General features: G+C 44.4%; 1 protein-coding gene across 2 annotated transcripts; it reads right to left on the bottom strand.

Moving 5' to 3' along the window:
• Positions 1–213: 213 nt before the first annotated feature.
• Positions 214–22,967, bottom strand: pik3r1 (phosphoinositide-3-kinase, regulatory subunit 1 (alpha)). Of its 2 annotated transcripts, XM_080510646.1 has the most exons (15): positions 22,734–22,967; positions 20,490–21,116; positions 10,916–11,008; positions 10,732–10,806; positions 10,440–10,571; positions 9,626–9,827; positions 9,148–9,230; positions 5,044–5,245; positions 4,768–4,948; positions 4,321–4,446; positions 4,090–4,232; positions 3,834–4,010; positions 3,656–3,730; positions 3,386–3,556; positions 214–3,094 (listed from the first exon to the last, which is right to left on the bottom strand). In XM_080510646.1, the coding sequence occupies exons 2-15, from the start codon at positions 20,824–20,826 to the stop codon at positions 2,905–2,907; spliced, it is 2,187 nt and encodes a 728-aa protein (XP_080366772.1). In that variant the 5' UTR covers positions 20,827–21,116; positions 22,734–22,967; the 3' UTR covers positions 214–2,904. The 2 variants fall into 2 exon arrangements, with proteins under 2 accessions (XP_080366772.1, XP_080366771.1); XM_080510645.1 differs by lacking the exons at positions 9,148–9,230; positions 9,626–9,827; positions 10,440–10,571; ... (2 more) ...; positions 20,490–21,116; positions 22,734–22,967 and adding an exon at positions 7,329–7,566.
• Positions 22,968–23,247: the final 280 nt, after the last annotated feature.

Raw genomic sequence — 23,247 nt, 5'->3', positions numbered from 1 at the left:
CCAAACGTTTAGTCAAAAGCTTACTTCTCTAACTGTAATTTTTCAACTTTTACTCCTTTGTAGACTGCGAGTTTATGGATACAAAACTCCACATTGGAAATATTAGATTTCACATGTTTTATCACGCGTTTTACACATCCTTGTAAGTAAACAAACAGAACAGGATAAATGGGACAGAAAACCTGAATAAAGCTCTAAAAACAAGACTTAAAAAGAAGTGTTTTTATTTCAGTTTTTAACAAAGCCCAATACAGATTTGAAGCAAAAACTGGGAAACACTGGCAAAATCTCAATCCAATCATCGTGTGTGTGGGACACCACCGAAAACAAGGAGGAGATCCAAATAAATTTTGTTAAAAAAAAAAAAAGACACCTAACATAATCATACAACCCAGAACTGGGGCGCAAAGAAAATAATGGTGCATGCCGTCCAAGAAGAACTATTAAAAAAAAAAAGAAAAAAAAAAAGGTTTGACATAAGAAACAAAGGTTCATGCCAGCAGCTGTTGGGAAGGTCAAATAAAATTGGACTTCTAGTAAAATAAATGCCGGCCAGATGTCGTCTCCACGACATCCGCAAACATTTTCTGAAAGAATTAATAACACCTAGAATAAATGACAGTCTCTATTAATCTGCTAATAATTAAATCTGGGATGAGTAATTTGGTCAAATACATCTAAAACATATTCCACTAAACTGTGTGTACCGTACCTTCGGGAAAATATTAAGAAATTCCAACATTTTGCTGGCTTGTTTACATGTGTAGACGTTATATATTTTTTTTTTATTATTATTATTTCCAGGTAGTGCCAAAGATGAGTCGCGAGACGAGTTCATTAAGTCTTATTTGTCGCGTCGGTGAGAATGGAAACGATCGAAATTAGAATTTGTGTTAGTTTTTACACCTAATTTCTTACATTTAAGAGTTTGACGGTTGTAAAGTGGACGTGTTTATCGTGGGGGAGTGAACTCATTTGTATTGTATTTGTTTTGGGGGATTTAGTTTTTTTTGGGGGGGGGTGATGTCTTTTTTTTTTTTGGTGATCTGGAACACTCACAAGCTGAAAGTTGGCCTTTCCGAGTCGAGGCGTACCAATCGTGAACTCGCGAAAAGACCGACGCCGCTTACTCGCCTCTCCTTTAAATGAAAACTGCCATCTGAAATGAGCCGATCCACCCATGTAAACACAGTGATTTTCTGATACAGAAAAATACTAAGTGTACGATGTATATATTGATCTTCTTAGTAACAATATCCATCGGCTGAAAACACCAGTCTGCTCCGATATATTCTCGTGTGGGAACATATATATTTTATAACAAAATAAATCTATTATACTGTTTTGTTTTCGCAGTGATGGTCGATCGGGGTCGTACAGTCCCATCAGCTCCGACGTTCTGAAGAGTACTGAAGCAGCTCGAATACTCAAAAAGGCTCTGCCTGAGAAGAACATTAGTTTGAAGCGAAAAAAAACAAAAACAAAAACAAAAACAAAAAACAAACCTAATAAAATACTCATCTTTTCCATCTTTATACCAGTTGTTAAAGTAATTTATAATAAAGTGTATGTTTCTATAGTCATCTTTTAAAAATCATAAGCATTTCTTGTACTGTATCTTGGCATTTTGACACAAAATATCCGTGTGGACATTTACACAGGAAAAGATACTTTTCAAGCAATAAAACAAGCTTATATTTGTGGGTTGCAACAGAATAAAAACAATTCTGAAGTAATAATGGGTAAAGAATTGCATAGCAGATCAGAATATAACTGAAACAGGAACTGATTTCTTTTTGGTATGGTGCACTTTGATTTATGACTTTGCACATTTTCACATATGTACATGAAAAGAGTCCGTTCAGAGTTTCACCTGCCCACAGTTTAAGATCAAGTTTAACTTCCGCACAATAATGCTTATCAGCGAGAAAGGCAGGGTGGAGACGTCTCGTCCTCTCTGCTCTCCTCTTAAAAAAATCCAAAAACGACAAAAAAAAAAAAAGAAACAAGAAGAAAAATTAAACTTAGTTTAAAAAGTGCCATTTTGCTACATTTATCAGCTGATCCATGGTCTGCTACTGAACACAGCCTCTCCCCCCCCCCCAACCTCACACAGTTTCCTGATTCTATGAGTTTTGGTCACATGGACTGTCACACACACACACACACACACACACACACACACACACACACACACACACACACACACACACACACACACACACACACACACACACACACACACACACACACACACACACACACACACACACACACACACACACACACACACACACACACACACACACACACACACACACACACACACACACACACACACACACACACACACACACACACACACACACACACACACACACAGATGACATGAAACGGGAAAACAAAACAAAAAAAAAAGTGTGGAAAACAAAAGGTGGTGGCCGGCAAGTACAGTTTTGTCTGAAGAAGTCCGTATCTGCTGCGGTTCGACATTCCGGCTGGTAAAGCTTTGAAAAAAAAACAAAAAAAAAAAACGAACAAGCACCGTAAGGAAAAGGCCTCAAACGTCCTCCCGCTCCGCTGGGGGAGTTCAGCAGTTTCCGCTTGATTCTGTGCTCCCACCGAAGAAGAAGAAAAAAAAAAAAAAAAAAAAAAAGCAAAACGTGAAGTACATCTACATTCAGACTCGCCTCGGGCTTGTGGTCGGGGCAAAGTCACTGAAATGTTTCAGGCTTTACTTTGCGTCTCTCTTTCCAGTCCCCGAGTCGAGGCGTCGGAGCCTCGCTTTCGAAAACACGGGAGTCCGGGAACGTTTCTCCCGCTCCGACGACTGCGACGGACGACGACAAACAAGAGGCCTTTCGAAAGAGCTCGGAGAGTTCCGCGCGGGAAGCGTCCGGGTCCTCACCGTCTCTGCTGGGCGTAGACGGGGTACGCTAGCGTCACATTCAGAGAGTCATTGTGCTGGACCAAAGACGTGTGCTGGTAGTGGAGAACGAGTTCTTTCAATGAGCCGTACAGGTTGTACGGCTCGGCGAAACCGTAGCCTGAGGGGGTCTTGTTAATGACGCAGTGCTTCACTTCGCCATCCACACTGCGAGGGAAGGAGAAGAAAAAAAAAAGGACAAAAGTCACAACCTGTTCTGGTGCTGCAGGAAATGAAAGCACGCCTTGTGACCGCCGCGCACAGGCTGAAGCTCAGAAAACTGGTTCTCAGACAGGAAGTGGTCGCACAAGACAGGCAGGTGCATGCGTCAATGAAACTAGGTTACTCTTTTTTTTTTTTTTAATTGTCGAACAATATATAACTCTTCTACCTAATTGAAGCTTGACTAAATTAAGCAGGTCAAGAGTAACCGTGCTCTGCGTTTGGTTGGATACGTACACAACGCTGCAGGCGTAGCATCCTGCTTTGCTGCTGTCTCGCACCAGGAATGTTCCGTCTCTCTTGCCCTGGAGCAGAGCCTCGGCCTGCAGCCGGTTGATGTTGCCCAGTTTCCAGGACCGCTCGTCGTGATGGGGGAGATCCTCGTCGTCGTCCACCATAGAATATTGACTGGGGGAGGGGGGGGGGGGGAGAATGGGGCGTCAGGTGAGCTGCGAGGCAACGGGACGGCCGAACATGAGCTTTGTTGGGTTTCCTAACTGCACTTACTCTTCTGTGTTCTCGTTCTTGATCCCCAGCCACTCGTTGAGTTTTTTCTGTCGGACTCCCTTCTGGGTCAACCACCTACACAGAGAGAGAGAGAGAACATTAGAAACCAGGGCAGATCCATTTGGATTCCCCAGAGGGGGGGAGGAGGACTGACGAGGCAGTGCCATGCTGTACTTACATTAGATACTGGTCTCTGGTCTTGCGGAGCTGAATGAGATCAGGTTTGATGCTGTTCATCCTTTTGTCGATCTCTCGGTAGTCCGCCGCCTGCTTCTTCAGGTCTTCTTCGAGTCTGCGCTTGCTGTCCACTATTTCGCTAATCCTCGATTTCAACTTCTCGTAGTTTCCCATGATCCTGAAGACGGCGACGACGGACGTTAACATCTGAACGTTTTAGGATTTTATCGATGCCGCTTCTTTGGGGGTTTTCTTACCTCTGGATCTCCTTGTCGTTGCCTTCTCTCCTGAACTTCTCGATGTACTCTTTGCTGTACCGCTCTTGTGTTTGACATTGCTCCTCGAAGATCTTTATAGTTTCGTTAAAAGCCTCTATCGCCGTCCGCTTCATTTGTATTTCCTGCAAGCACAAGCAGAGCCATCAGCGTCTGACGTCGAGACGAAAGCAGTGATCTCCTGGTTGTGGGTCGCCTGTGGCCGACACTCACTTGTGACGTTCTGGTGTACTCCTCGTACAGACGGTCGTACTCTTTGTTCTTCTCCTGGTACTGCTGGTGGTACTCGCAGAGCTTTCTGCCCACGGCTTCAATGTTGTCTTCTTTGACCACCTGATCCTGGAAGCAAACAGCAGATTCAACTTGTTAATAAGAGCTTGCAGACATCTCGAGACTCAGGTGTGACTGTTTTACTACTGAAATTCATTTCAGGGAAATAATGGATGCTCTGATGCCAAACTGAATCTGTGGGATCGGGGCGAGGAAACAGTTTGGACTAAGAATAGAATCAAACTCCATGTGATGAGTGTTTGTTCTCAGCACAACTGCATTCAGATGCCGTGGACATCGAGTAAACCATATTGTACTTTCTGCCTATTCTTTCCATGTGGTATAAAATACTCTCTCCACCATGACAGTTACTGCACAAGTGTCTCTCACCTGCTGATGTTTGGAGACGGGATACAGCAGCTTGACGTCTAGCTTGGGGTTGTACTGAGCCAGTGACTCGTTGCGATAGTGGTTGATGAGCTCAACGACGGAGCTGAAGGTCAGCGGGTCTGAGAAGCCGTACTTCCCATCCCGGTGAAATATCTTAATGAGCTTGTTGTTTCCTCCTTTCCTGTAAACAGAACAACAGGCGGCGTGTTAACCGGGAGCCGCGGGCACAGAGCACAGGCCGGTGGCTTCGGGGGGGTCAGGGGAGGGACGGCTCACCTCAGAGTCAGGGTGTAGTCTCCGTGCATTTTCGTGGAGGCATCGCGGACCAGAAACGTACCGTCCGCGGTGTCCCTAAGCTTCTCGTTGACCTCCTCCCTGGAGATGTCCCCCCAGTACCATTCGGCGTCTTGCAGAGCCATGTTGTTGTTCATACCGTTGTTAATCACAGATGTGGGCTTCGGTGGCTTTGGAGGTAGAGCTGCAGAGGGGGGGAGAGAGAGAGGAGCCGAGGAATGTAAATAAATCTGCTGCAATGTGATTGGATCTTCGTGTACATTGAAACAGGCTCCGAGCTCCAATCCAACAGGGGGGAGAATCATTTTTTTCGTGACAGAATAAAAACAAGCTGCCAAATCTGGTCTGAGCGTGCACTTTCTCTGGCCCTTGCTCATCCTTTTCCTCCCCCCATTGATTAAAGAGAGCTGGGGAAAAAAAAAAAAAAAGCAAATCCTGCTCCCCCTCTCTGGGAGAGCGGCGGTGACGGTGAGGCAGGGGGAGGAGAGATGAAGCGTGAGTCAGGGAGAATGAATTTCATTCAAGAAAATGTGGCGTCTATAAATATTCCTAGCAGCAAATACAGCAGTGCAGCCAGAAAAAATATGATGCACACACACTGGATTATTGGTTTCTGTCGAGGCAACGGAGAAAAACAAAATAAGGTTTGTGAATAAATGCAGCGGAAATAACAATGAATTGGGACACGGACTGGAGCTAATGAAAGATTCCCCTTGAAGCTGTGGACAATAGTTTTAATGTGGAATGAACAGAGTCTGTTTGTTGTGATTTACAAGCTTTAAAAAAAAAAAATACAAAATCTGCAGTGGCTCCTCACAGGCTGACACAGAGAAGCTAGCTGAGCTAAAGTAGTCGGCTATTTTTAACCCACAAATCTGCACTGCCTTTGTTCACTGCCACTGCATTAACACCCATCCTGCTGCAGAACTTTGCCCAATGAAACCACAAGCACTGCTAATGTGCGCGGCAAAGCTGCATCTGTGACTCTGTATAAAAATGCAGATGTTCGCACGCCCCGGCAATTTATTATTCTTCCATATGAATGCAGACAAAACCTCCAGACAGATTGTTCCGCTCGCTGTCTTGTCTCCACTAAAGAGGCACAATTAACACTTTTTATAACACCCACCTAAACACCCACTTCTGAAAAGCCATTAAGAGGAGCCTGCTCAGTAACGTGTTACATCACTTACCACAGCCAATCACATTGGGGGTCTGTCACCAACCACTCCTGCATCTTTCATTTCCTGAGAGCGATGAGGTCATTGCGAAAGCCCATTACCGTCTCCCTCCCTGCATTAATTCTTCACAACGCTGCAGCTAAATCAAATTCTGACTCTGCGTTCTTTCTGCGGCATCCGAGCGTTACATCCTAGCGCGCGGCCATCTGTTGTGCGCGGCGTCTCTCTCCTAGCAGGGAAAAGGAGCAGCAGCCTGCTCCATGCTTCTGTCATCCTCGCTCCCTCGCTCCTTCTGCTGAAGCCTGTCCACTCGGTCTCCTGCAGGTTGCTCGGCCCCTCCTCCTCCTCCTCTCTGCGTGTCGTGCGGACGTTTAAGTCCGTCCCACTGCTGGCACTCAGACAAAGCCAGCTCTGCTGCAGCAGCACGTACGCAGCTAAATTATAATGCCTGGCCCGGTCAGTGGCACCCAGAGCCCTGAAATACGCCAGTAATCCCGCAGCATGACACTCGGCGTGACAGAGATAGCTCTCTTGATTTCCTGAGTGATATTAAAATAGACCCAGTTCCTGGTAAAGGTAGAAGGACTCAAGTGAAAGGCAGACGTTGTCCTTCTCGGCTCAAGTAAGGAACAACTGTTAGAGCTTTACATACTTAAGAAGTAAGGAAACGGATTGTGTCGAATACAAATCTGTGTGCAACATTTGAATCTGTGACCTAAATGACTGAACCTGCTCAGGAAGATTTCCTGAGGAAATTCTTTTTTTTCTATTCTCTGTGTAGCTTGAAACCACACACAGTTTGAAAAGCTTTTGAAAGAACTTCACTCAACTCAGTGCACTTACATATGCAGTCTTTATGAACCATCAAAATTATACAGTATGACCTGCAACCTCCAGCGAACTCGCTGGCGGCTCGGACTGATCGCTTACTGAAAACTTGTTGTTCTTTGTAATTTCTTAAGTTGCTGTCTGTCTTCACTCTCCCCAAGTGACCTCCTTTTCTATTAAAGCCCAAAGCGATATCACACGGCTCCACTTTAGCAGTGACAACTTTGTTTCAAAGCAGACGTCAAACTTCGAACTTACGTTGCAAGTTGTGCATGTTTTGCTGCATCGATTCTTTCTTCTTTGAAGCGCCGCTTTTATTCCCAAAAGGTGAAATAAATCCAAAAGGGCTGCTTTCAAGTCCTCCAGCAAAACTCCATTTCATAGTTCAGGCCGCCACGTTGGTGGATAGGTTTTAATTCTTAAAAGGTAATGGGCCTAATGCGCCTCTCAATGAAATCCAGGTAATCCGCTCGTTGCGAGGCAGGTGCAGCACATGCGACTGTCTGGCTGACTGACTTCAGTTCCTGCTGTGAATGCAGTAAAAGAGCTGAATCTCCTCTCTCCCCCTCCCTCCCTCCCTCCCGCCCTCCCTCTCTCTCTCACTCACTCTCTCCGCCTTTCGGTGTTCTGTGAGGAGGAGGCCTTGCTCACGTGGAGGTGGATAGTTAATCATTAGCAGTAGCCACTGTGGTGTCGGTGCAGCCTGTTCTAGGAGCAGCCTCCCGTGCCAGCTGCGTTTGTGTGCGTCTCTCTGGTCACTCCCTCTTTCACTGTTTGTAAAGGAGGAGGCCAGGCTGAAGAGGAGGGGTGTTCAGTCTTATGATTAACTTGCAAAGTTTCAAATATTTGCTGAGCTGAGCACTTTGAGGCACAGGGAGGACATGTGGATATCCAGGCGGAGGGAGACCGAGGGGGGGGGGGGGGGGGGGGGGGGGGGCGGGAGGGGGAGAGGGAGAGTGGCCCTAGAAACTGGAAGCAGCCCTCAGTTAACAAGAAGCGCTCTGTGGAGCAGGCCGACTTTCCAGCCAACCAAATCTAAGTGGGCCTTTTGTCGCTTACTTAAAATAGGCTCGCAGTAACTGGGAGGAGGCACGCAGACAACCGTGCACACACATATACACAGGTCATTCACAGTCACATGTACAGAATGCACATGTGTGCTAACAAAGATGGCCATTTGACCCCCCCCCATTTGTACTATTGAGAGCAGTTTGACCAAAATGTACCGTGCCATGCGTGTGTGTGCGACCGGCTTATGCATTTTTGGTCACAATTTCAAGTTTACGTGCGTAAAACCAACGGGGTTAGAGTCTTGTCAAGCAGCCACCCGTCCATCTCTCCAAAGTGTTCCCGCAGGTGCAAATTACTGACAGCTGAGAGCAGTCCAGGCACAGGAACATTATAAATAGCCTTAACAGGTAATAAAATGTTTAAACAGCCACAGGCCTGGGCCTCTGGGCCAGCCAGCTACGGTGCTTTTAACTGGCGCTGTAAAAACATAAGTGCGCCACGCGATTCTGTGCAGCTTCACATCAACAGACAAAAAGTGGCTTTGTGCAGCTCAGTGTCTGGTGTATCACTGGCTAAAAAACACCCACGACAATCTGTCGCAAGAACAAACCAGCACCAGAAGGTGCCATCTTCTTGCTGGCGCAGTAATATACAAAATCATCCAAAAAAAATCCTTCATCTTTGTTTTGTAGCCACACAGAGACAATTATCAACATTTACTGACATGGAAATGTGCAACCTCAGAATGAAATGGGCAACCTCTGCAGCTTTTCATTTTTTTTTTTTTTTTTTATTGATTTTGCACATGTTCCCCAACCATAGTGAACAGGAAATGAGCTGGAAGTGCTGCCGTAGAGCACCCTGTGGTCTTGTACAACTGCAGCAATTGCAAGTCTCAACGCCTCTTTTCAAACTATTAATAGCTCCAGTCTGGGTTTGTTTTGTGCAGCAACTTAATCAGTGCATGCAGAAGACACAGCCAATGATGAACACAACGCAAAGTGATGGATTTGCCACAAAAACTAAACAAGTGATATTGTGAATGTAAAATATAGCTGTTAACTACCTGGAGCAGCCTGACTGTCGCTCCACTCGCTGGTCACCAGAATCTCGATGATCCTGATGTAAGCATCCAAACTGGGTTCACAGCTGTGGGAAAGTGGGAGAAAAAGAGGAAGAAGTTAAATAGAGCCGTTTTTTTGTGTGTTTTTTTTACAGCCCAGGTGACCACTCTTTACTCTGGATCTGGTTGTTCTTTGCTGGTTTCAATCTGATGGTAATTCAGGCTTAGCTACTTTAATTGTGTAGCACAGCTGGTAAGTAGAAAAGCTCCAACCTACATTCGCATGCAATGATAAAATCCATGACACTGCGGCACTTCAGGCGTGTGTGTCTGAGTGTGCATCTCTGAGCATGCATGTCTGAGTCTCTCGGTTTTGCATGACTGGACCTGCATGCTCGTCTGTCAGCTGCACAGCTCTCTACCTTTAACACACCAGAATATGCTCGCGGTGAGACATGAGGCCTTCTACGCTGACACCCACCTGGTGGCCTGCGGTCTGAAGAAAACCGGGCTGAAGATCTCGCCCAGTGTTCTGGCACTGAGCAGGTTCTTGGAACCGCTTTGGCACACTCTAGCGAAATGCCTGAGCAGGCAGTGGAGAGTCAGCCAGTACTGAGGAGGCAGGCTCGGGGTGTTGGCGACGCGACGCAACAGCTGGGCGCATTCCTCAGGATTCACCACCTCTGTTGAAACAGAACGGGCCGTGGGTCAGTCAGACAGATGTGGAAAAAGCCAAGTGCGCATCGAGGGCTTCCTCATATCAGAATGAAAGTGTTTTCTCTCACACGACCAGGAGATGGAAAAAGCACTGTGTGCAGTTGAACTTGAAAACCACAGAGCGACTGCGTTGCTGACAATGAGCGTAAGGTACACTGGCAGGTAATTGGCTGCTCAGAGATGCTGGAGATAAACTTTCAGGCTTGTTTTAGTTCCCATTAACCACAGATATCCTGTTTCTGGCCATGTGACAGCAAGAGAATGCAGCAGTACAGAACAGCGTGCAGTGTAACGATTTCTCTCTCTTCTTGCAAGATGGACGAGACAAAGGGCAAGATAAAGTGACAAAATGCACGCAACAGGAACTTTGTGCGCTTTCCTTTAATGCACACAGAGATGTGAGAAAAGACTCAATGCAATGTTCTCGAAAGGATGAAAGGTATTGACGAGATCTTGTGGTTTTTGTGTTCAAAGTACTCAATGTTCAGTTCGCAGGGGAGAAGTACATTATGTCAGAACGTCAGATTTGTGCCGTTACATGAAAGCGAACATTTGTGTCAAGAGTTCTGCAGTCTTACCTTTGGCGGTGTGGACCATCTGAGCATATATTGCAGTGGGGATGATGGGCTGTGGGAGATCTTGCAGGTACCGACGCAGACCATCACAAAGCGCAGGAAGTTCGAGCTGATCCAGGTCTGCTGAGGGAGGATCTGACATGGAAAACAATGGAAACATACATGTTCAAGCTGCTTTCTGTCGAGTGAAATCTTTATTTTGAAACTCATGTTAAACAACAACGCAACCTTCTTCACATTGCTGCAAAAAAAAAAAGAAAAGTAGTCTACTGCAGACAAAATAAAAGCTGCTTACCGCACTCAAAATACTGTCTGACTTCCAGTCCAGCACCAGCAGTAAAGGTCCGATACAAGGTGGGGTTATCCAGACCTGGTAATCAAGTAGAGGTCATTATTTAATGGATAATGGGTTGTTCATTGTTTGGCGTAAAGGGCAGAAATGGTAAATAATTGTAAAATCTCGAGGCTTTTTCAGTCACCTTTCTTCTCAATAGACTCCAGCAGTCGGGCTAACAAGGGTGGAGCGGTCTCTGGAAGGGAAAACTGCTCCGTCAAGTCCAGAAGACAAGAGCCTGGAGGAGGGAAAAACAAACAGTCAACAAAAGTAATTTTAAAAAGGAGTAAAACTGGCCTTGTACGACTTCCTAATTTTCCATGTGTAAACTTTGTCTGACACATGGTGCCTAATGGAAATGACTCACACACACCAAGCTTATGTAAACTGTCTCGAGACAATTACAAACAGTAATGACAGAATACACCAGTACTTTAAAAAGCAGTAGTTTCCAGGTGAAAATTTTTAATGAAATACAAGTACACTACAGATCCTGCATCAACAATAATTCCAGCTGATGCTTTGATTGGATATTTTTATTGTAACTTTAAATACAGTTTTAGGAAATTATTACTTAAAAAAAAAAAAACTAGCAGCAATAAAACTGCATTAAAACATTTAATCTGCAGTTCACACACGCACTGAACTGTGGGGATGATCTGTATGGATCAAGTGGCATCCCTTACACCATTAGCTAGCACAGGCCAAAGCTTTTAATTTGCAAGTACCAGTGTACACAGCAAGGCTCCACAGCTCACTGATGTTACTAAACTGTTTCTTCTGTCCATCTCTGCAAATGACGATGAAGTAACGCATCTGGCTTTTACCGTAAATGCCGCTTTAGATGCCCAATAGAAATCGGACTACTCCTCCTCCATTGAAACTATATTTACACATGTACACATATTCAAAAAAAAATCTTTGAGCTTTGGCTGAAATTCTGAGAAAATGGCGATATAATGTACCGTGCAAATTTCATCTCTTTTTTCTTCTCAAACCACATGGACTATAAGGGGATTTCACATGACCCACTTCCTCCTGAGATGAGCGGCGGGTGTAATTTATGCACAGTATAGTTGATATCTGTGTCTCGTCTTCAAATTCTGGAAACAAAATTCAAGCGCCGGTGAATTGTGCATGTTACCCATAGATAAAATGAAAAGCTCTGCTGGTCAAATAAATCTGAGGGCTGCAATTCATCGGCACCGAATCACTCAGAACTTCAAAAGGAAGCCGGTACACGACCAAGGCACGGCCTTCAGAAGTAGAAGTGAGTATTTTCAACAGGCTGATTCAAGAACAGGAGGTGCTGAGCACTAAAGTTAGGGACTCAGAAACTAAGCAAATATCCTGTGATATGAGGTAAGCCAGGTCCAACTTTTTTTAAACTTATTTTTCCTTTAGAACTTTGCACCCAGGTGCGGACATGAAAGAAGGAAGGAGTTGGCGAGGATTTTATTTGGATTTGCAAAGGCATATTTTGAAAGGGCACTTTCCTGAAAGGCTCGACTGTTCAACAAAGTGTGCCGTTTCAAAAAAAAATGCTGAGAAACCATGAATGGAAGCCTTTCTGGTGGTAGCCATATTTTTCTTTCTTTCTACCTTCAAAACGCTCACTTTTTTTTTCTCTTTCTTTCTTTAAACTGGGCATTAAATGGGCAACTAAAGTTCTCGTTGATGCATGCATGCTAGTCATTACCAGGGAGCAACCCTCTTCCACCCAAAGAGGGTTCAATCAGGCAAATAATGAACCACTTCATCCAAATCCACATCCTCTGGCTAACACAGCGCTGAGGCTGGCATGTTGCGTGTGAAGAAACTGAATTACTAAAGTCCTTCTCGCCACAGAACACACAAAACTCCATGTAGGACAACTGGTCATCTGGAAGACATTATTGGAACTGCAAACCGGGAGGGGTTTTTTCTCAGAAGCAGTGAACTCTGAGATGGAACGCCAAAGTTTCCCTAAATAGAGATCGAGACATGCAGTGCTGCCATCACACACCTTGGAAGTGTAACCTTTCTCCTAGACAAGATATCTAACACGGCTGTCCTTCTGCTGTCGACCTTTTTCTGAGAAACTCAAATCACAACCTAAGGTTAAATATAACCCCACGCCAACTCCTCCACCCACCCACCCACTCACTCCCCCACCATTCTTATCTGGAGAAATTACATGACTGCAACATCCTGTGGGGAGGCTAGTTTTATTTGACAATTCTGATAAAAGTCAGCCTTTGTGAGACATTTTAAAGTACAACAGCAGCACAAGTTTACGCTCTCGACATTTACTTCGAGAAACAAACAGCGTCAATAAAGCTCAGTGATTTCCCCCCCCCACACGGAAAAAGGACCTTCAAAGCAATCGAGAGGCTTGTGTTTATTTACTTTACCCGTGTCCCCCATGCCTGTGAGTGACACGGGGCAGGTCGGAGATAGAGTTGCTTCGTGGTACTGTCAACGATGCGATGGCTTTGGTGCCAATGGAATTGTATCAAGTAGCAGAGGAAATATGACAGAAATGCTCTGAGCCATCTGTGATGATTTTTCAGATGCCATAGCAGAGGATCAAACGACGAGCATGACCATGCTTGTAACCACAGAAACACCGAGATGGGAATTTTTAATTGTTAACTTTGGTACGACATGTCACAAAACCTTTATTCTCGAAAATCTTTGCTGTAGTATAACCATTTGCTAACATCACATTAAAAAAAAAAAAAAAAAAGCTTTACTGCAACCCTCTTGAGAGCAGCGATAACTCCTTCAGTCTGGAGGGCTCTTAATAACAAAGAAAAATGCTTTGATAGCGGTGGATGATTACAGGATTGCACAATTAGTCTGTTGACACGATATATTTTTTTTAGCTTTGTCCTTAAATGCAATACAATGGTGCCAAACCACAACCCAAACTATCCCGACCAATAATCAAACACAAAAAGGTGAGAAGCTTCCCATCAAGATACATCATCAGAACTGAGATATGTATAATTATGAAACCTTAAAAAATGAAAATCATATCTTAAAAATGTAAGTATAATCAATAGGCTCATAGAAAGCCATCTCTCGACTATACATATATGTAGTTGTTTTGCTGTGTTTAAACCAGCTGAGGGGCTACACATCCTGAGACTCCTCAAATTTTTATTTTCAATGGACGTTGGTTTCTGTGGTAACCCAGGAAAAGAGAGTGAGGAGACAGGGGCCCCCCTGGACGTGCCTCTACAAGTCTGCATGTTTGGCAGAGCTCATTGGTATCCCAGAAGGGCTCAGACCCGTCAGTAGTCCGTTAAGACAACCGCAGGTCGAGGAAGTCGATGCAGCTGCCGCTAGTGCTGCGGCCGCCACTGCTGCTGAGGTGTGGGGGGCAATCTCATCGGCTCAAACGGTATGTCTGAACCCAGCGAACTGCAGACTGTGGGCAGGACAGAGCCGGGGCACCGTAGACGCCCTAAAGATAGCACCCGCTTTGGATAAATTTAGAGGGGCTGCTCAAGTAACCAGCATTTTCAGGTTACACCACTTCTTGTCTGAAAACGCTGGAGCTGAACCCACAGAAGGACCACCACACCACACATTATACAGCACCAAGTAATAATTAAACTGCAAAGTGGATTGTCTGCACAGCATCCATTTAGAAAAGGCAATAGAGTGACCACCAAAAACAATTTAGACCTTCAGGAACACTAAAACTGCCCAAACAAAAAAAAAAAACAGAATTTACAATCTTCATGTTTGCAAGGGCAGCATTAACATGCCTCCACATGGCTGTCCTGTAAGTTGAGGAAAGATGCAGCTTTGAGCTGGACTTAGGGGAGAGAAAATGCAGACAATGGCTCCTCCTGCAGGGATGAAGATGCAGTGCAAAGCCAGAGCAGCAGCCAATGGGGAGACTGTTGCTACAGTCTGACAATTAACCCTATGAAGAGCCAGACTGCCAGTGGGTCTCTACACCCAGAGAAATTACTACATTTTCTTGACATGCACACCAACTGTGAGGAGCACCATGCTGTAGAGACTGTAGGTGCTTTGATAATGTAAAAATAAAACTAAACCTTTGGGGAGACAAGTGGCTGCCGGGCACAGCTGCAAGACCAGATGGGTACAGATGGCATATTGTAAATTAAGACAAATGATCAGTGTTGGATAGAAACCTCACCACTGATTGGTGTAGTGATTCTTACTGGATCGTGTCTCGTGATCCAAATGTCATCAATAGAAAACTTTCACATCACAACTATCATGATCAATCTTCCCATTATGATCAGTATTTTCTAATTTACAATTTATACTGCTATGACTTTATCATGGAAACGATAATAAAGGCCGATTTGAACAATGTTCTATAATTGGCTACAGGTTTTACCACAGTGCAAATTGATTTGGATTAAAAAACAAAACAACCCATACATGGGCAAGTCAACACGGATGTGTACGAGTGAGCCAAAACAACTCTAAACACGTCAGGTGTATTGCGCAGTGACCAAGAGTGTAATCGTTGAATGACACTAGTTAATCTGGTGTGGACTGTTTAGAAATACTAATCCTTTAGAAACCCACTATTGTGGTTTTCAAATAAGTTTAGAAAAATCACAGGTTCTTAAGTTGATCAGGTGGGATGCCACATTTCTGAGAAGTCATCTTAATCTTAAGCTTCACCAAAGTGGGACACGTCATGATTGCTGTTCAACCACAAAGGACTTAAACTGCGGTGTCAGTGCAGCTGCATTTGGCTTCTGTTGGCAGAGCAATCATTTCAAATGTGAGTGAACCTCTCCTCTTGTTTTAACGAGCCTCATCAGCAAACAGAGAGGCTGATTTCAATGCGAAAGATAACTGAGACTTCGAAACAGGGGTCGGGCGTTTTGTTCTTGGAAGCATTATGTAACGCCCCACCTCGCGAGCACAGGGCTGACCCCGTCATTCCAGCCCGTTCGCCACGTGCCTCGACACCGACCCCTCCTCCCTCTCCCCTTAATAAATTACATATTTTAAATACTTTTTCAGCCCCCCCCCCCCCCCCTCCCCTTCCTTGAGGGTGTGCTTCTTTCTAATCTCACCTTTTGTCTTACAGAGTGCTTCTTTGAGTCCATCAGTCTGCCTCTCTGCGCCTTATTTTCTGGCTCTGTCTTAATCCTGCTAGCAGACATGCCCTGACTCCAGTAAAGAAGATTTGCCAATTCAGACTCCAGTCACTGTGCACAATCAAGTAATGAAACTGTTAGGCACGCTTTCATGCACACAATTCCACACAACTCTGACCGGATTTATCCACTAATGCCACTTGGTAAAAAGATTAAAAAAAATAAAAAAAATAAAATATATATATATATATATATATATATATAATTACAGTGTTGATTTTTTACGAGTTATGATATAACATTATTATTATACATTTGGCTCCGTTTTCTGTGCTTTTCTTCACATCACTGAACAGCAGCAGATTTGCAAAATGTCCCAACAAGTGTAGCTTGGAGGGTCCACATGCTGGCATTCTTCATAACACGCAGAGAGGCAATAACCAGAATAGCAGCCATCTATACGCCATTTGTCACCATTAGATAGCGAGGCTGAAGAAAAGGTCGTCCAAAAGTTACTAGATTGAATTTCAAGTTTCACTTGAGCGGGAAACATTAAGACTTAAGTCAAGTTGGCAGAAATGTGTCCATTTTGAGCCAAACGCAAAGTCATCTCTGGTTTTGTGCTTGCTTTTTCCACTAACAAAACACATTTGGCTTTTAATTTAGTTTTCATGATATTTTATGGCCCGCGAGTTGTAAGTGGCCGTAACAGCTAATTCTCACATAAGCTTAAGGTAAAATGTGTTTCTCGAAACAACGATGGGGATAATGACAGGAGGACATTTAATAAACATCCCCCTGTGACATGATCCCATACTGGAAACTGACGAGCCAAAAATATACTTAAATCCAGCTCGACTCTGACGTTTGCAGGCAGCGGATTTGCTGCTGCCGCTCGTCACGCCTCTCTCAGTCGCAAATATTTACCTGCTAATACGAACAACCGGGACAAAAATTGATGGCACAACAAGACAAACTGTAAATGCTACAAAACCATAAAGCTCAATGAACATATATCAGTCAAATTTGCCTCACGCCGGCAGCATGTGCACTGATGACAATGACGGTGTAAAACAGCCATCGCCTGGGTGCTTTTCAGTGCACAAGCATTTATTGTCTGGTTGCATTGTGCGCCAAGTTACTGCAATCAGCACTTAGCACAATACTGATTCATCACAAAGCTACAAATCAGTCTACCATGCAGTCTGTGCGCACCCCTCCACCAAAGAAGCGCCAACACATTCCTGGCTGCCTTTAGTCCGGCAGAGGAGCACGACATCAGAGCAAACTATCATACTACAAACTTCTGCTGCTTGTTTATGCAGCCACAGGGCCGAGATAGATTTATGTATCCGAGATAGTTCTTTCTCACGGTAGAAGGAGTAGACCAAGTTAAAACGCAATGCCAAAGTCCCAATATGTATAATTTAGGAGAAAAGGCAACTTGTGGCAGAGAAAAAGGATGGACAGTACCGTCAGAACGAGTGTTCAATACAGCAGATGTCAGCCTGAGTGCTAAAGAGGCCCAGGGAAGGAGAGCTGCATTATCTCAATCTCCAGCTATGCAGTGTGCTCTCCGTGCAACTGTCTCCTTTGTGCAGCCAGCTCTCTTCCTTCCAGTAGCCCCTTTTAAGAGTCTATATTTCACAGAGTGAAGAACTTAAAATGCCCCATATACTGAGAACACTGCATGCACATAAGTACTTATGAAATCCCCTTATCCTAGTAACACAGACATGGCATGTGCCAACATAGCACACACAAAATCATGATAAGGCCAAGAACAGCTAGAGAAGATGTTCTGGTGGCATCAAATATTTCCTGTAACAAGACTGAGCATGTAGGCTGATCTCTGTGAAAGCGCGCAGAGCAGCAACTCCTTATTCACACTTATATCTGCAACATTTGCTTGAAGAATGTGCATTCAAGACTGGCTACATGCGCCTAGAAAAAAAAAAGTGAAAACAGCAAACTCAAGAGTATGTTTAACCAGGCACAGCTCGCACATAGCATGGCTACCCAGATTCTGTAATGACAAAAAAAAAAAAAAATCAGCTTTTACTGTTGAACTGAATTAAATCTTGAAAACTGCATTATGTTCTTATGATCAAATGCTTAGTTAAAATCTGAACACTGGAAGACTTTAATAACGAAAATTAAGGCAACATAATTTGGCTTTATGTACTTGATGTATGTGAGGAAAGCGAAATTTAAAAAACAAAAACAAAACAAGAAGTATTTCTAAATAAATGAGAAAGATATTTCAGAGTTCCTCCAGCTTGGCGGGCTCAAACACATGTATATTCTCTCAACTGAGAGGCCCGGTAAAGGAGCAACACTTTAATGTTTATCAAAAAAAAAAGGGGGGGGGGGGACTGAGAGCTGGAATGAAGCGGAATAGTTTCCCAGCCCAGCCCTTTTTCTCTTTCTCTCATTCAATCTCCACATCTGCTCCTCTCATGTAAACCACCCCTGTGGCTCAGAGAGGAGAGGCCCCCTTTCCCCACCTCTTTTCCCCCCACCAGGGCTGACTGTAGGAACTATCAAAACATTAAAAAAAAGAGAGAAGAGAGGGGGGGGGGGGGGACAAAAAAAAAAAGAAGCTGTGGAGTAGGAGTAACGGAGCAAGATCCCTTGGTGGTGGGCAATAAATCACAAACACTCTGGAAGCAACAAGACCCTCTTCAAAGCCCCCTTGAGCATGCAGAGCGCCCAAGTTCCTCTCGTGCCCCCCCCCCCCCCACAAACCCTCTGCCAACTCCCAAGCCCTGATCCCTTTGCACACCATCCATCGCATCAGCCCTCTGGCCAAGCGCAGGGGCACCCTTACCCCCAACCACCCTCCCCATCCCCCCCCCCCCCCCCCCCCCCCAACCAAGCCAGGACACAGAGACTTTTCTTCTCTTGGTGCGACATTCACACTCACTCCAGGCTCGGCGCTGCTGCCACTCAACCACGACACAGCCATTCAACACATGCCCCCTTCATACGGCTCCTCGCTCATTCTGCTAAAACCACAGCAAAGAATTTCACGATTCTACCACAAAAGGGCAGAAACGAGAAAAAGCTGGCGAATACAGCTGCTTTTTTAGGTGAGCAGGAATACTCAAAGGTACACATTCATGCAGGCCGCAGCAGCAGCTTTAAAAAGATGCACGTTTTAATTGCAGCTTATGGCTGCGGTCTGAGCTTTAACACTGCCTGAGATCTCCAATGACTCCTTCTGAATTGCCATCACAGTAAAACCATCAGGCAGACTAGCATGCGCAACTTTACCTCAGTAAAGAACTGACAAGTTTCATCATTGATACATACACACGCAAAAATTGACTTTGCCACTGAACAAAAACAAGAACTTCCCTGACTCCATCAGAACTGCTGGAAAATAAACTGAATTACGTATTACATGCAATATGTCCCAAAAAAGATTGGATACCAAGCTCATGATGCAAACGAGCTCAACAATCAAAGCATTTTGTAACATGCCCGTATCATTCAGATAAACTTGAGAGATCCAATTCAGGAGTTTCCACTGCTTCCCTGTGCTTCCAGAGAAAATGCAATTTGACCTAATTGCCAGGATCTAAATATTGCCTTGAACACTGCTGAGGGAGTTTTATTCCCGCAAGATGATGTTTGAGGAAAAAAACACACGATATCCACCGCCAGCAGCATATGGCCTGCACAAGATGCTCCGGAGTACGATACCCCGAGTCCAGGCCAATGCCGCGGCCCTCTGGGGCCGAGCTGGGGTCAGATTCAGTGCAGCTGTACACCACAGGCAGGTCCACTTGTTGACAAAGACTGTTTAGCAAAACCAGCATCATTGTCACGTTTCATAAACTAAACTCAAGACAGGCTAAACACTTATTAACGTGTGTACTTTAAAACAAACAGCCAGTGTGGACGCTTCAGTTCAAATGGAAAACTATCAAAGAAGCCATTCATAGCCAATATCACCTACAGTTTGAGTGCAGGCAGTGACGTGAGCAGAACATCAGTGTGTCATCTGGAGTCGGCTACACAGGAGGCGTTCAGGGCCAAGCTCCTTGTAAGTATCCAGTAAACAATGATTTGATTTGATTCGAACAGAGATGTCTGCTAAATACCTAAATCTAAGCTTCAGTTCAGAGTTTCAGTTTTCACTTTGTTTTCAATAAATTCCCAACGATTCCTGATGGAACTAGTGAAATTTTATTCATTCATCTCGCAATCACTAACTCACATAGTGATTTTAAGAGTACTTTAACTGAAAGAGCCTGGAGGAGAAAAGAAATACAGATTTTATAGCCACCACAACTCAGTTAATTTTGTCTGCGAATGAAGGCCACAAGATTATGAGTGGAAGTCCGGGAAAGCCTGATTCAAATCAGTGAAAAGGCCTTGTGGTGAGAACCCAACAAACACTGTTCCACACCACTACATAACATAAAATGATATAATGATGTGAAAAAATATTTTAATCTTATAATATACAACTCTTCTTAACTAAAATGTCAACTCCCATTATCCACAACTGCCAACGTCCTCATTCGTTGTTCAGATTGAATGATCTTTGCGCTAAAGAATGTACACGGAATATTTTGACTGGCGGCCCTACCTTAGTACCTGAATACCTGTGATCAGTGAACTCACCTTGCTCAGAGTCAGAGTCCGTCTCTGCCTTGAAGGAGCTTGGAGCTACAGGTAGAGGTCTGAGGGGTCTTGGTTTCGGCGTCGGGGGTGAGATCCATTTCTTCCCAATGTACTCAACGTATGTCCCGGGGAAGTCCCCCTTGTCCTGAGTGGTTTCATTAAAGCCTTGAAGCCAACCAATGTCCTTTGGACACTGCTCCAGGCCGTCGGTGTAGCCGAGAGCCACCAGAGCTCCCTTGCTTACTAAGAGTATATCCCCCACGTGTAGATCAATGTCCTCCTCCCGCTCCTTCTTATAATCATAAAGCGCTCTGTACTGATACCCCTCTGCACTCATGTTGAAGCCCCTGGTGACGAGGTGCTCTTCTGAACACGAGTTTCAAGCAGGAAAGCTACTCTTCAGGTTTCTGTGATTATGCGTTTTTAGTCCAGGTGCTCATTTGCTAGTTCAAACACTCACACTTCCAACAAAGCTGCAGGTTTTTGGTGACAATATCTAGCTTGTCTTCATTCTTTCACAGTTGCCGACTTTTCTGAATGATTTGTGGTTCTCCTGGTGTGTGGCCCCACAGTATGCACCCATCAGTATATGGCCTGCAGCTGTGATCTTGAGAATCCTATCAGGATCTGTAAAATGAGAAGAAGTGCCATTTACAATAAAAGGCAAATACAGAATATATTGCAAACAAAGCTCCAGTGTAAACAGACAAAAGTCACTTAAGTCTCTCACAGCAACTGGGACTTAAGTTCACCTAAGTCTCTCATAACAACTGAGACTTGAGTTCACGCAAGTCTCTCAGTTGTTATGAAGCAGAGAATAAAACTGGTCTTCACTGCATACAACAACTTTTTATTCAGAGATTAACCTTAAAAAGCACAAAATGAAACTACACTCATGCTTTTGTTCTGTTATGCCGATTGAGATGGTATTTTGACGTACATTACTTCATTGTCTTTGTAACCCAACATAAACTTTGCTACTGCAAGATTTTTGTCAGCAGATGGCCGGAATCAAACAATAGTTTGTTTTTAAACACAATAATTAACCAACATACAGCCTGTAACAATGTTAACAGGCTGAATGTGCTATTTTTTTTTTTTATTTGGGAATATTTCAGAGCAATTTTTAATGAGCTGAAATGTTCCGTTTTCTTTGACCAAATAAAAATGCTGACACAGGAACACTCAAATAAAAAAGTTACTGTGACGCATGGTCATTTTGTGGTTATCCACTGGCAGAAGCTGGTCAAATATAGCCAATCCATCAACCTTCTTGAGGTACTGGAGTGTGAAATCAAGCACTGGGCATTGCATCATTGTATGTTTTTACCCAACGTAGCCAACTTTACACACAAATCACAAATGTACATTAATAATAAGACATATTTTGGTTCATAATCTTGACTCTTTCAGAAAATATGTACATTCACAAGCATACCAAGAGGTGATTATTGACATAATTACCCCGCATTAGAGACTGAAAGCTATTTGCAGTGAGGCTGGGTTTAAAGAAAAGTGCTTAAGGCTTGCAAAAAAAAAAAACAGCCAAATGGAGCGTCTTTATATTACGGTAACATCAAACCATAGTCAATTTGCAAAGTGCAGCCCCCCCAAAAAAGACTAAAGTTGCAGATGCAGACGTGTATTACAGGATATTATACAGTTTCTAGCACATAGCGGACTTCAGTACAGTGTGAAGCTAATGTGAGCGCTTCCTCCAGGCAGCCCACATTCACGATGCTGGCACAGTTATATAACCGAAAACCCACGTTTCTATGTACTTTTATGTCCCCAATAGTGTTGTTGGGTGTAGAGGAAACTTCTAAACGATTACAAATACGTCTTGGGAGCCTAACGCAACAACTTTACAGCAACCGGGAGGGACAGTAAGAAAAAAGAAAAGAAAGATGTCGGTAGGGGAGCTGCTAGCCATGTTAGCACGCTAGCGTCAGCATGCTAACGTGACCGACTGACGGTAATTAGCACGTAGGAGGTAATTATCCACGAAACCTATTACTTTATAAACAGTCAACTGGATGTAAAGTTAAAGTAATGCAGAATACACTGGCTCGGTCGAATAAAAAAAACAACAAAGCGAAAACGTAAAGTTAAAGCAACGATTCAACAAAGTAGGTTAAGGTTCTACGTTGAGACACTGCCGCGACGAAACATGTTAAAATAAGACTTTTAACACGATTGTTTTGTGGCGATTGAAGCAGTGGCGGAGCAGAGAAACTTACGTACCGGGTGTGCACGGCTCTACAAGCGGATCCAACGGTTCCGTCTCTTTCCAGGCTGCACGAGCTCAGGCACTCTCCGCTCGGTTCAAACTTCGCAAGATGCGTCGTGAAATGTAGAAAACGCGGCCCGAAACACCCCCTGTGCCGACTCGGTTAAAAAAGCAAAATCCTCCAGTCGAGTTCCAATCCGATTTGGAGAGAAGTACAAAGTGTTACGGCCCCACGGCTCGTCGACATAACGGAGCAGTCTCACCCCGTCCTGAACAAATGTTCCCCTCACCGTCGCCTCTGCGGCCAGCGAGGGGCCAGACAAAGCGCCGCCGCTCATTGGTCCACGCGCCTGTCAATCAACATCATCAGGTAAATCGGCCAATGGAGTGTCAGCGTGGGGCGCACACGCCTCCCCCTCCTCCATGTATGCTCGCACGCAACATGAAACACCTATGGAAATTACATAACTTCTGCACGCGATCCCACTGTAACCCGGTCCGGCCGAGTTTTATTCGGAGCATATGTTC

Source organism: Blennius ocellaris (genome assembly GCF_963422515.1).
Source record: "Blennius ocellaris genome assembly, chromosome: 15".
Taxonomy (NCBI): Eukaryota; Metazoa; Chordata; class Actinopteri; order Blenniiformes; family Blenniidae; genus Blennius; species Blennius ocellaris.
This window is presented reverse-complemented; position numbering and strand designations above follow the sequence as displayed.